At 46.1% G+C, this 12,624-nt stretch overlaps 1 protein-coding gene across 1 annotated transcript in view; it reads left to right on the forward strand.

The window, feature by feature from the left end:
* Positions 1-12,624, forward strand: part of KAT6A (lysine acetyltransferase 6A) — a 1,549,616-nt gene that overhangs the window by 377,233 nt on the left and 1,159,759 nt on the right. The window contains exon 4 of the mRNA XM_069617664.1: positions 6,155-6,270. Coding sequence (XP_069473765.1) covers positions 6,155-6,270 — 116 coding nt within the window. The remainder of the gene's footprint in view (positions 1-6,154; positions 6,271-12,624) is intronic.

Consider the following 12,624-nt stretch of genomic DNA (forward strand, 5'->3'; position numbering starts at 1 on the left):
TGTACCTTATCTCTTTTGAGACCAGTTCTCTGATCAGTGGGGCCATTTCTCTCCTTTTTTAGTAGTGTCGCTGCTGCCAGGTCTTGATACAACTGGATGTCTACCCCGTTTATCCTTATTTGATCCATTTGCCTTGCCCTCCTTAGTATGTTCTCTTTCTGTGGGTACGAGGATAGCACCACAAGCACGTCCCTGGGTCTTTCCCCGGGGGCTCCTGTGCGTTTCGGACCCACTCTATGAACTCGGTCTATTCCTATGGCTTCAACATCCTGTGCCTCGACTATGTCTCTAAACACTTCTTGCACTGCGTTCTTGAGATCCCTATCCAACACTGTCTCGGGCATGTTTTTAATGCGGATGTTAGATCTGCGGGATCTATTTTCCAGGTCTTCACATTGAATTTCCAGGTTGTGGGTTAATCGCACTAATTGTTCTTGTGTTTCGCTTGTCTGTGTTGCTTCCTCTTCCACATTTTGAACTATTTTTTCCAGGGTATCGGTCCTCTCTTCTAATTTGGCTAGGTCTATTTCTATATCATTTACAGCTTGCTTCATGTCGTTTCTAAGTGTAGCGAATTGGTCCTCTACCGTTAACATAAATTTGTCCTGCAGTTCTACGAACCAGGCATGCATGTCTTCCTTAGAAGGGGGTTGATTGCATGGTTTGGGGGGGATGTCATTTGTTGTGGAGTCTTCCTGTGCTCTCCCCCTGGTGTTCACTGGGGTTTCTGAAGCCCACAGTTGTAGAATGCTTGAGTCCTGTTTGGCCGCTTGTGGGTTTGGTTGGGATGTGCCCCCCTTTCCCTTAGCTTTAGACATTGCCCTCCTGCGGAAGTCTTTGTAGTTATCTTCGTGGGTTACCACTACGGCCTACTGTCTATCTTGGAGGGGGGGTGCCCTTTTGTGCTCACCCCTTGCTCTGGGTTCGCTAAATGTGCTCTTTGTTGGGCAGGTACCTTCCCTCTTCTTAGGGAGCTGCCAGCAATTGAGCCCTCTTGCTGTTGGTAGGGGGGAGCGAGGGCTGACCCCCGCTCCTGCACCCCCCGCCCCCTCCCCTCCGCGAGGATCTATATGCTGAGATGTATGGGGTGTCTACCCCCTGCCAGTCCCGGACCTGTCTGGCCCAATTAGTCGACTTATGCCTTGGGAGATGTGGAAGTGGGGGGCATATGGAGGCCTCTGGATGCCGTCCCAGCACTCTCTCCCACTCCGGAGCCGCCCTGGCTCCCCTCGCCTGCTGCCTGCAGTCTCTTTTCCAAGCCCCCGCCGAGGTCTGTCGGGGCTCTTAGAGTGTGCCGCTTCACCGGGGGCCCCGGATCAGGAGTCCCGCACCCGCGGCTTCTCCTGCCTTCACTGGGGCGCGGCCCGCGCCTCAGCCGGCGGGGGGAGGGGCAGGCATCCGCGGTGCCGCCCAGTCCACCCGACCGCCGAATGCCGGTGTTGCGCTGGATTCCCCCGTCCGACTAACACCCTGTGGTGCCTTCGGGTCTGGCGGGCCGCGTCACCCGCTGCTCCCGCCTGGGCCCTCCACCCGTCAGAGGTGCCACAATCCGAATCTCACCCTCATTGAAGAGTGCCATTAGTTTCTCTATATAAAACTTGGCTGTTAATGGCCTAGATGCTAAATAGGTTATTTGCTATCTTTCCCTTGTGAATTATGTGACTGAACGCAGGCTAAGAATTACTCCTAGGTTTCTTGAAGCTTTCAAAGTGTGGATGCCACTGACCCAAAGACCTGCTCACGTCACTAGAACATGTCGCACAATAATATCAGTCTGTCGTGTGTGCCTAATCTGGTCAATTTGTCCCTTCTCCCCAAAGGGCAGTCACCTCCTGAGACCCTCCCTAGGGGTGTTGGTAAGTGGGACCACACTGGGAGCGACTCCTCTCTCGGGGCAAGGACTTGTAAGAAGGGCATGGTATCAAACAGTAAGACCGACACAAGTGACCATAGTTCAAGGTTGTTTATTGAACTTCAATTGGGTTTGAAAAAAAGCCTATCTAATCCTAAATCTAAAGACTGGAGCAAGCTACGACCATCAAATAATAACACAGTCCTAGTAGTTTTGTCAAAATAAAAGGGCCTATACTGATACACCTATTGCCAATCCTTACTTCCAAATACAAATAGTGTGGGAACCAATGTTATGCAAACGAAAAGTGTTCAAGAAATGATATGCCAGGATATCTGCGCCGTTGGCTCCCTTGCCCCACGTTTTCAGCTTGGGACAAGGTGGCACACTTGTGCTTGCCACACCCTCTGGCTTATTTAGCACAAGGATGCAGTTCAAAACCTCACTATCGGGGCCTTCTGTGCCAAAGTCTCTTTGCCATTCAGAGTCTCTTATTTCAGAGGGCCTGATGCGACAAACCTTAACGTTCCTTCCTTCACATGTACACAATTTCTGAGGTGATTCACTATTCACCTTGGGTCCCCCTCTGCCGGGCTCAGACCCACTTTAACACAAAACCTTCAGTTAGTCTCCATTCGCTGGGCTCTGACCAATTTATCTACTTTCCAAACTTTTTTTACTTCATCAAAATCGAAGACTTTTGACTGCGTGCAGGATTTTGCTCGACCCATCGCAGGACCATTTTGATTTGCAATTCTTTGTAGACGTAGAACTCTTTCAACTTTTACTTCTGCTGCTTCTCAGCTGGATTCCTTACAGAGACTTTCGATTGAGCACCCACGCGGTGCCAGACCACTCTGTCAAGCGTATCGTATCTTGGTTTCAGTTCAGTCACTCATCACCAGTTCAACTTTACCTGCTTTTTTTTATCACACACGTTTTAACAATGTTCGTTCCAGCGCTCGCCATAGAATGTTGCTGCTTGCAACCTTGGCTTCAACACAGACCGGTCTTGTATCGGTCTCCCCAACTCACCGGCTGTTTTGATTTCATTGACGCTGACTTGTTCTTGGAGCCAAGGACGGTACCACAATGGCTGCTGCTTCTCCCCGCCTTGATTGACGTGGGAGGGCCCCAGGGATCTGACACGCAATGCAGGATTCTTCGAGACTGGTTTCCTATTCTTACGCTTTCTAATCTCGAGAACTCTGGAAAGTAACAATTCCTTGTCGAAAAGGTCAAGGAAGCTTCCCTCCTTACGATTCCCTTCTGTTTTGCCATCTTTTGTGTCTCATTCAGCTTTCTCTTGAAGTTGCCATTTCCTCGTGTGCTTTACCTCACTCAGAGTGTGCTCTTGTGCTCCGTCTTTTATCTGTGTGGGGAAGCTTAATGGGAGTCAGGTGTGTGTGATGTTCAATTGCTTGACCTCGCCTGACTATTGTATTGGGACACGTCAGGTATACTGCTAGAGTGTTAGTCGTTTTCACCCATACGCGGACTGTCCATGTGAAAGTGTTTGCGTTGTAAAAGGGCGAGGGGGGGTGGTGGAGTTCCTACCCATCCTACCTGGTAGGATGGGTTAAACGTGTTACAGGGAAGGGGATACTGCATCTCAACATCACGTCTCCCTCTCCGGGAAGACCCCTCACCCAGTTGATCCTCCCGCACTGGTCTACCCCCAGGAACTGCATCCAGAAGCGATGGCTGTGTCCTGGCCACCTGGATGACAGATCGCTGAGGACTAGTGGGTGCGACACCTTCTGGTTTCTCACAGACTTGCAGTCTGATAAGGACCTCCCAGACTGGAAGACCTTGCCTGCATACATGGGACTTGGACAGCCTAATTTTTTCCCATTGGCTTCATACAATTCAATGCTGGATTTCATCTGAGGGCCAAAGAGGAGGAAGTAGGACGCAGCTTCATGATGACGTACTTAAACTGGAGTGGAATTATGGATGTAGAGAAAGAAACTTCTATGTGGGGGGGTCCGTTCCCTATGCACTGGCGAGCCTTCTGGGAGAGACGCTGTGAAGGGGTAGAGGCACGCTGGAAGCCTGCTGGAGCGTGGACAGCGAGGCCAACGCTAGTTGGATGCTACAAGGCTGGTATTTTCTCTGTGAGGTCCAGGTGTGGGGAAGCAGTGGAGATGTAAAAATACCTGTTTTCTTGGTGGCACAACCACGGATACGCTGTGGTGAGCCCGGAGCCCGCTAACAGTTGCTGAGACCAAGTTGCTTGAGAGAGCCTTAACCCCAAACTCTAAGCCTGAAGGACATTATCTGCATAGACAAGCGGCAACAGGGAGACCAACACTCCCACAGAGAGACTACTATTGAAAGGCTGGGAAAGCCCACAAGGTTACAGGAGCCAGAGATACCAGATCCTTAAAAACATGGTATTCGTTGGTCTGAGTTGTCCTTCTGGTTCTCCACATAAGGCACACAAAATGATAAAGCGCAACCGTCACCCAAAGGCATCTTGGCGCTGAAGGAGGACAGACACAGAAAAGCGAGAAAAGTCGCAGAAGAGAATTGGAAAAGTAATGTTTTGACTTGACGGCAAAACGCAAGATGATCTTCAATAGTGTGGCTAGACAATGGAGGAGTGCTCCAAAGGATAGACCCTGCAACGGAAAAAGCGCAGCCGCCCAGTATAGTGTGATGAAACGGAGGCACCTGGATGCGTAGAACCTTTGCAGAGCAGAGAGATCTAGCAGAGGCATACGGGCGGAATTTATCCTGGAGAAATTCTGCAACGTGACCATAGAAGGCGTGGTGGACAATACAGAGGATCTTGCATTTAATTCTACCAGCCACAGGGAGCCAATGTAGTGCACATAAAATAGGAGCAATATGTGCCGATATTAAGAGCCAGAAAGCACTCTAGCGGCGGATGTTGTGGGGAACTTGAAGCAGGTGGAGCAGATATGCCGGCTGTGCAAGATGGAGGGAATTGCAATATTCAAGATGACCAAAAAACGCATAGGCAAAAACAGGCGCACAAAGATGGGAGTGGGGGGGATAAGAAAGAGAGCACCTTAAGTTTAAAGTGACCAGTCCAACAGACCAAGCTGATTTGAGCCTCCATTGACGGAGAGGGAATTGTTGATGACATTGAGCAGCACTGCTCCCCATGTCGAAAATAATCTTCTGAGCGCCTGACGCTGGATTACAATCAAGATGAGGAATCTGTGGGAGAGTAATCCATAGAAAGAACCTTACTGGTAATTATTTTCTCATTCTTTATGATCCTGGTGTTCCCTTGGAATAGATGCAATATGTAGCCTGCACAAATTGCGAGAAGTCTTGTCTTGCCCCCTTCTACATTGCCTTATCTAACAGAACCCGTTGTTCTTTTACAATGGATATGGTATTAAAGTAGCAAGTAGATGTTGAATGGGAAATATCAAATAATCAAATCAATTGTATTTTTATTTTGAACCGGCTGGGGGTTCACGGATTTGCCCGTGTCCTGGTAGAGTGTTGCCTCATGTGACCTGGAGGATGTGGCTCATGTCCTCTGGTCGGCAAGTCAGGCTGCAGTTTGTGTTTCAGAAGCTCTTGATATTTATTTTCGCTTTGCATCAGATGGAGCTTTTCCAAGTGATGATGGTCTTTTGGGCGGCATGTTTCAGTCACTGAAAGGCTTCAGCACATTGAGAAAATGTCCAAGAAAGATTGATTGTGCGAATTAACTTAAGTAAACGGTAACCTTGCCATTTTCCCCTATTTGGAGTGGCGTGATAAAAAAAAGGTATTCTTTTTTTTATTCCCTTTTAAAAATGCTTTAATAAACACTTTCAAACTGTATACAGTAGTAATACATTTTAAAGTAAAAACCAACATATGAGACATTTTCCTTCAGACATTTTTCCAAATGTTGCCTCTCTCTAGTACCTACTGTTGTGAATCTGGGTGAGTGTCAGTAAATGAGGGTGCCTACGGAGTGCATTTTTTTAATCCAAACATAGACTACAATCTTGCCCCAGACAAAAGAGGCATTCAATTCAAATTTGGTAGACGTGGGTTCAACGGTGTGGATTTGTATAGCTGGACAATCCTACATGCATACAGATTTATATATAAAGATAGGTAAGCATTTTGACCTGACACCTTGATGAAATTAGAGTTTACATTAATCTGAAATGCATACAGATGTCACTGCTGGAATTGAAGAGTTTGGCTGATACTATGGCTAGGAAATAGGGGAATTTCACACTCCTCATACATTATGCCAGCCTTGGGCATGTGCAGGTTTTCTTTTTTACTTGTGTTTGGCTCATTCTTCTCTTCTTTCCCTAGGTCATCCTTCCTGTTTGAAGTTTTCATCAGAGTTGACTGTTCGGGTCAAGGCTCTTCGGTGGCAGTGTATAGAGTGTAAAACGTGCAGCACTTGCCGAGACCAAGGCAAAAATGCAGTGAGTATACAGTCGGACCGATGTGTAGGGTTTGGAAAGGTGGGCTTAGGCTGTATGTGAGAACAAATTGTTAGAGAATGGAAATGGGTTCTGAGGATGAAAGGATGGAACTGTGAGGAACCAATACAACACTTTTTTTATTTTTTTTATTTGCATTAATTTGTTAAAAACTTTTTGCAAAAGAGACGTTTACATAATCCTCATACCCATGTCCCTTTTGAAAATTCATACAAGTAGATAAAATATCAGAGGCACGGGGAGGCACAAAGGAATACGGAAGCACAGAAAGGAAAGAATAGGAAAGGGAAAAAGGTGGGCAAACCATTTAACATGTTAATTTTTGACATTCCCGACACCCAGTTCCTATTACATAAGATTCCCTATGGCAGAATCTTGTTAAAAAATGCTGTTCTTTCAAGAGACGCAGAGACCTTTTCTTCACTTAGGGCAAATGTCCACCATGCGTCCACGCTCATATTGTGAGCGTTTTCTAGGATTTAGCCGAAGTGTTTAGTTCTGATTTCAGTCAATCCCGAACAGAAGATGTTTTAAGGTTTCTACTCTATTCTTTTCTGTGCAAAAACGACATTTGTTGTCTCGATGTTTTTGGAAGTGATCTTGCCCCGTTTATTTCATTTGTCCGATAGAGGTTTAGTCTGAACCATAGAAATTGGTCTCTGTGGTATCTGGACCCGAACTTCATCAGATAATTAGGTATCTCACCAAGTGCCCTTGTTTCATTGGCTGTCATCTGATGTAGTTTGTAGGCAGAGACTTTGTTTATGGTCTGGATCCAGTCAAGCTCCCCCAGTTTTGTTTTAGGTTTGGATGGATTGAGCTCACTTGGTTTGGCTAGAAGTCCTTCGATCCACTCTTTCAGTGCCTCATTATTTCCCTTCTAGATTCCTTATGGATCAGCCCCATGATCGGGGTATTGCAGGAAAAGAGGCACTTCCTGTATCGTGTTAGTTGCTTCCACTCCATAATATATTTCAGTGATTGTAGCCCTAGTGCTTTCCTCAGAATGTGTACAGGCAGGGACCACAGAACCTGCAGGACTTTTTTCTCAAAAGAAACCCTAGAGTTGGCCAGATTTTGTTAGGGATGCTCATAGTTGCCTCTGAGCCATATGTTAATGTTGGTACCACTTTTGTTTTGTAAATGTCAAGAACTGGGATCATCAAGAACCGGCCACATTTTTTGTTAAGTATTGTTGCTTGGGTTGCCAAAGATTTGGCATTCAACCCCAGGGTGTCTGTGAGCGGTGTTTTGCTGTAGCTGTTGTTTATTAGCACTCCTAGATCTTTGAATGCCCCGACTTGCTCAATTCGTTTCTGGTCAATTTCCCTCACAAACATTTATTTGGACTTTTTTGGTTTCTCCTTAACTAAGATTTTTGTCTCGGCTATGTTTATCTGGAGATCATTTCCCTACATGTATCATTTCCCTTACTTTGTCTAATTTATGCTATTACCCAATAGGTGTTTGGTCAATTATGATCACGTCATCAGCATATAGAAGACAGCTTAAGTAACCTCCTCCTATCCGTGGAGGAAAGCTGTTTTGCAGTGTCTAAAGTTAAATTGATGTCTGCCAAGAATAGATTAAATAAGGCGGGGCCAGATGAAAGCCTTGTTTTTTAGGCCTCTGTTGATACTTCTTCGACAGAAGGCCACTTTTTTGTTCAGTCTGATTTTCATTTTGGTGTTTGAATGGAGCGCAACCAACGGTTCTAGGATTGATGATGGGCACTTCCAAGTCTGTCGTTTATTCAAAAGACGTGCTCGACCCACCTGGTCGAAGGCTTGGACAAGGTCCACAAATGCTTGGTATATCTGGTTTATTTTCCCAAACTATCCCCTTCAGTGTACTCGAGGCTAAAATGTTAACCGTGCCCATGCCTCGGACAAATCCAGTTTGGAAGGGGTCATTCTTGCAATCCATTTTGGACCATTCGTTGAGATTTCTAAGGAGCATTGAACCAAAAAGTATTACGATCACATCGAGAAGAGCAATGGAGAGCTAGTTCTTGTCGTCTTCCCTCTCCCCCTTCATAAATATTGGGACACCTATTGCAGACAGCCAAGATTCAGGTAGGGGAAGTGTATCCAGAATGCGTCTGAACAGGAGGTGGCTAAACCTGGCCCAGTGTGCTGGATTTTGCTCGAGTATGGCGTTGAATAGGACACCTGGACCCGCGCATGGGTGTTGCTTAGTTTCATCACCTTTTCTGTGATTTCTCCAATCTCGTGCGGGACATCCCACGTCGCAGAATATTTACGGTGCACATGTTTTTTTCCGCATGAAGCTTTTGAAAGTGCAGTACCCATGCTTCCTCCGTGACTCTATTTATCTCTAGTAATGTCCGCTCCCCGACAGTGCTTTTGACCAACGACCAGAAATCGGCAGACCTTCTCCCACAGATTGCTTTTAGCATTTTCTCTGAGTCTTGCTGGTATAGTTTCTGCCTGTGTGCTTGGACCCAGTTTTTATATTGGCTGACTGCTGTTTTTGCTTAGAGCAGGTCGTCCGGATGTTTCGAAGTCTTAGCTTTCCTTTTTTGCTTTCTCATTACTTTTCATTTTTTCACCAGGAGTTCGTCGTAGGAGTGAAAAGGGTTATTGCTTGTTCCTGTTTTCAGGCATTTCAGTATGTAAAAGCTTTTGAGAAGAGGAGCATAATCAACTGAAGCTGTCCTTTGATGTTCTCTTATGGGTAGAGCATTTCACAAGTTAAGCAGAAACTTTATCAATTGCTTCTCTTGGGATTCTCAGATGGGAGCCCCTGCTGTGTTTGGCTAGACTTATGATTGTATTGGATTTTTTGAATTTAATTGCTGTGCCCCAGGACATAGCCAGCAGATTATGGTCACTATGGGTAGTTCTCATTACTTTGAATGATGATACAAACGGAAGGAGGCTCCTGGAGACAAAAATATAATCTATTGTTGCTTCAAGGCCATCCTTTACCCAAGTTGCTTGGCGAAGGTTATTGTCGAATACATGGCCATTTAGCATTTGTAAATCTCTTGAGGACATAAGTTTTTGCCAGGCCATTGCTCTTCTTTTCTGACGAGTTGGTTGCGAGTTAGTACTTTAGGTCTGTTTGTCCTCAAGACACCTCATATTAAGGTCACCATATAGGATAATGTCGCACACTTCATATTTTATGCAAACTTCGTCTATCCGTGATGACACAAGGTCCAAAAATCTCTCCCATTACAATTGCCCCTGGGTTTCAATGCAGGTTTACAATTGCTAGAAGTGATTTAGGCATCTCCTTTGTTGCTCCAGTTGGTGGTAACCATCTCACAATTGTGACCTCGGTGGAAAGATTGTCCGGAACCCTCTCAACCAATTTGAGCCCCATCCCTGACCTAATTGTGGTTGGCAGGCCCAATTTTGGTCTTCCTTTGGGGCCCTTCTGAGCAGGGTTGTGCATCACATTAAATCCGTCTAGACATGGATTTGACCGTAGCCAGGTCTCCTGGAGACATAATATGTCAGTCACCAAGGTTTGCATCCTTATTGGTGGCGCAATGTTTAAATCCTCTTGTGTTCCATGAGCCCATTTATGTTAGTTGTTTTAACCCTCTTTGGAGGCTATATTTTGCTGTTCATAGTTGGAGCACGTGAGATCTAAGATGTATGATCCGACACTCCGGGGAAGGTCTCTTGGGGTATCTCTATCTTTCTTCTGTCTGAATGATTGTTATCAAGCTGTCTGGTAATACTGAGGTTAGATCTTCCTGGTCCAAACAGCCATATTTTATGTACTGGCGAGTCTTGAGTGGGTTACCTTTCCCCTTGGGTACCCCAATTGACCCTACAAGATGCCTCTGCTTGAATCCTTCCCAGTAAGGTCTGCACAAGAAGGCAGTATCTTTAATCTCTTTATTCTTTGGCAGATGATGTTTTCCCCATTGGGACTTGAGCCGTTCGAGTTGCTTCTTCGATCGGTTCCCAAGAGTGCTTATTTCGAGGGGGTAACACCACCAATCAATTTGGTTCTTCGCTGATGTTGGTATCCCTGTTGTATCTTTTACTGCCGTAATGTCAAAACCCAACATTTGAAGATTTTCGGCTGCTTCCAACAACATGCCTTTCACAATAGGGGAGTTAGTATGCAAATAGACGCTCACTGTGCAAAGTTAGTCTACAAACTCGATGATCCTAAAGTCGTCAGAAGTGATTTGCCCAAGGTTTGGAATACATTGTAGGCAGTCCGTGACGCTTGTACGATTCAGGATCAGGTCGTCGTCCCTGTCCACTTCTCTCTCAAGTTAAACAGAGCGTACAGTTTTCACAATCTGTCTGTGGTTTGACTTGAAGTAATGACCCCTGGCTCTGTCCAACCACTTCTGGGAGTGCTTACATTCAGAAGATGGTCTCGGGGGTGGCAGGCCATCAGGATGCTTAGGTGGGGGACCATTGCGCCTGTCCTGAAGCCTGCTTCGATTGTTGAGCTCTCGTGGACCCCCTTTATGTTATACAGTTTTGGAGCCCAATTTCTCAGGGCTACAATTTGTGGACGTTGGACGTTCTTTAAGTAATTTAGGTTCCTTTTAATTTGACTAGCTGGGCGAGTTTGTTCCACTCTTTCTTCTTTTTTCCACTGTTAAAAACTCGACTTGAACTTCAGCCTCTCCATTGAAGTTCTCTGTTCCAACCTGTAAAGTTTGTTGTGCGCCTTTGGAGGACCCTGCTTTCTCCTGCACAGGCTCTTTCTGTTTTGGATTCAATGACGGGATACACTGATAAGTTAATTAGATAATCCAAGTAGCTGGCTTCATCTTCGCCCAGTCCTCCTCTGATGACGCCTCTCGGTCATCCACAATGAGGAGGGGTTGAGTTGGTTTGGCACTTCTTGCTTTGTTGTCTTCCCCGTGCATGTTTTTAGAAATCACAATGTCTTTCAAGAACTTCTGAGAGTCCTTGGATTTCGCACTGGGTGACATCTATGATCAGGTTTACTCATTAGTGATTGGGTCTTGATTGAGGTCTTCCTCCCTTTTTGATCAAAAATGGGGAATGCACGGTTTATTTTTAAACAGGTTCCTTTTGGTGGTTGCTGAAGGAAGTACTCTGCTTTGAGACACCCACGCCAACGTTGGCGATGGTTGGCGATTGACGGAATTCCACTACCTCAAAGATGGTTTGGGTGCCATTTGTGGCTGACAGTGCTTTCTTTTCTAATGTAGGCTGTGCCTCCACCGATGTACCCCTCTCTGAGACTCTGGTCTCTTGACCTTGTTTATTTAGCTGCTCTATCTTGTTCAAAACGTCAGCTGCTGGGCTGGGCCTTCTATGTCTAATCTTCCCAGGGCCGCAGTTCCTCAGCCTTTATGAAGCCCTCAACGAATAAAAGTTTGGAGTGCACCTTTGCTAAAACTGTCGCTTGGTACTTCATTGTGTTGTTTGAGGCTTCATATAGCTTCATGAAGGGGGCTAGGGCTATATTTATAGATGACACGATATTCAATAGATCAGGCTTTGCTGGATGTCCTGCTGTCCGAGTTGAGGTGGGTCTATCTCTTTCGGCAGATCTTCTGTTTAATGGTGCCTACAAAAGAAGTCCGAACCGGAAGAGGAGATCGATGAGCCCTGCAACAGGGAGCCTGGGCCAATTTGGTGCGTTTCTTCACTCTAGTTGTATCCACCCACGCAAAGAGGGAATGCCCCAACTTCCCAAACTCCTGATGGCCTCCAATGTTGCTTCTTTCTCCATTAGTACATAATCCCAATTTCTTATCGATGGGTAGAGGGTAGGGATCGGGGGCGTTAGAGCTGAGCTCACCCGGTACCTTACCCATTCTGCCGGTGGAGGGGTCGTTAAAAGTGGTCCCATTTGCAGGGTGCTTTGTTCCATCCTCTCCAGCCAGTATAACTGTAGGGGGATTTGTGTGGGTAGGTCTACTTCCATACTCTGTTTTATTTTTCCGGCTGATGTGCAATGACCCCCTTATTTGGAGGCAGTTGGTAGTGCTTGTGGTATCTCTATGAATGAGGCTGAAACCTGCAACTTCCAATATTTCAGCGTCTGACAATTCTCCTGTTGTGTTATGATTGGACAATGGTGGTTTTGGTCTAGGACGAAAAAAAAGACTTTAGTTTGTATTGGGCAGCAGTGGGCTACGCTCCTGTGTTAGTCTTTGGGCTAGCCTTGCAAGCGCCTTTGTCACCGGCAGTGACCGTACACCTAGCCATTGCCTTGACCACTTGTGGATTTGCTTCTATTATGGCATTCTGCTCCACTAGTTCTGACTACAAATCAATGTTCCGTTCGCTCTGGGCCCTACTATAAGCCTCCTGTGGGATTTCCGGACAGCCGCTAGTCGGATTTGTTGAGGCCTTC

Source organism: Ambystoma mexicanum, chromosome 10 (genome assembly GCF_040938575.1).
Source record: "Ambystoma mexicanum isolate Mex_15411 chromosome 10, UKY_AmexF1_1, whole genome shotgun sequence".
Taxonomy (NCBI): Eukaryota; Metazoa; Chordata; class Amphibia; order Caudata; family Ambystomatidae; genus Ambystoma; species Ambystoma mexicanum.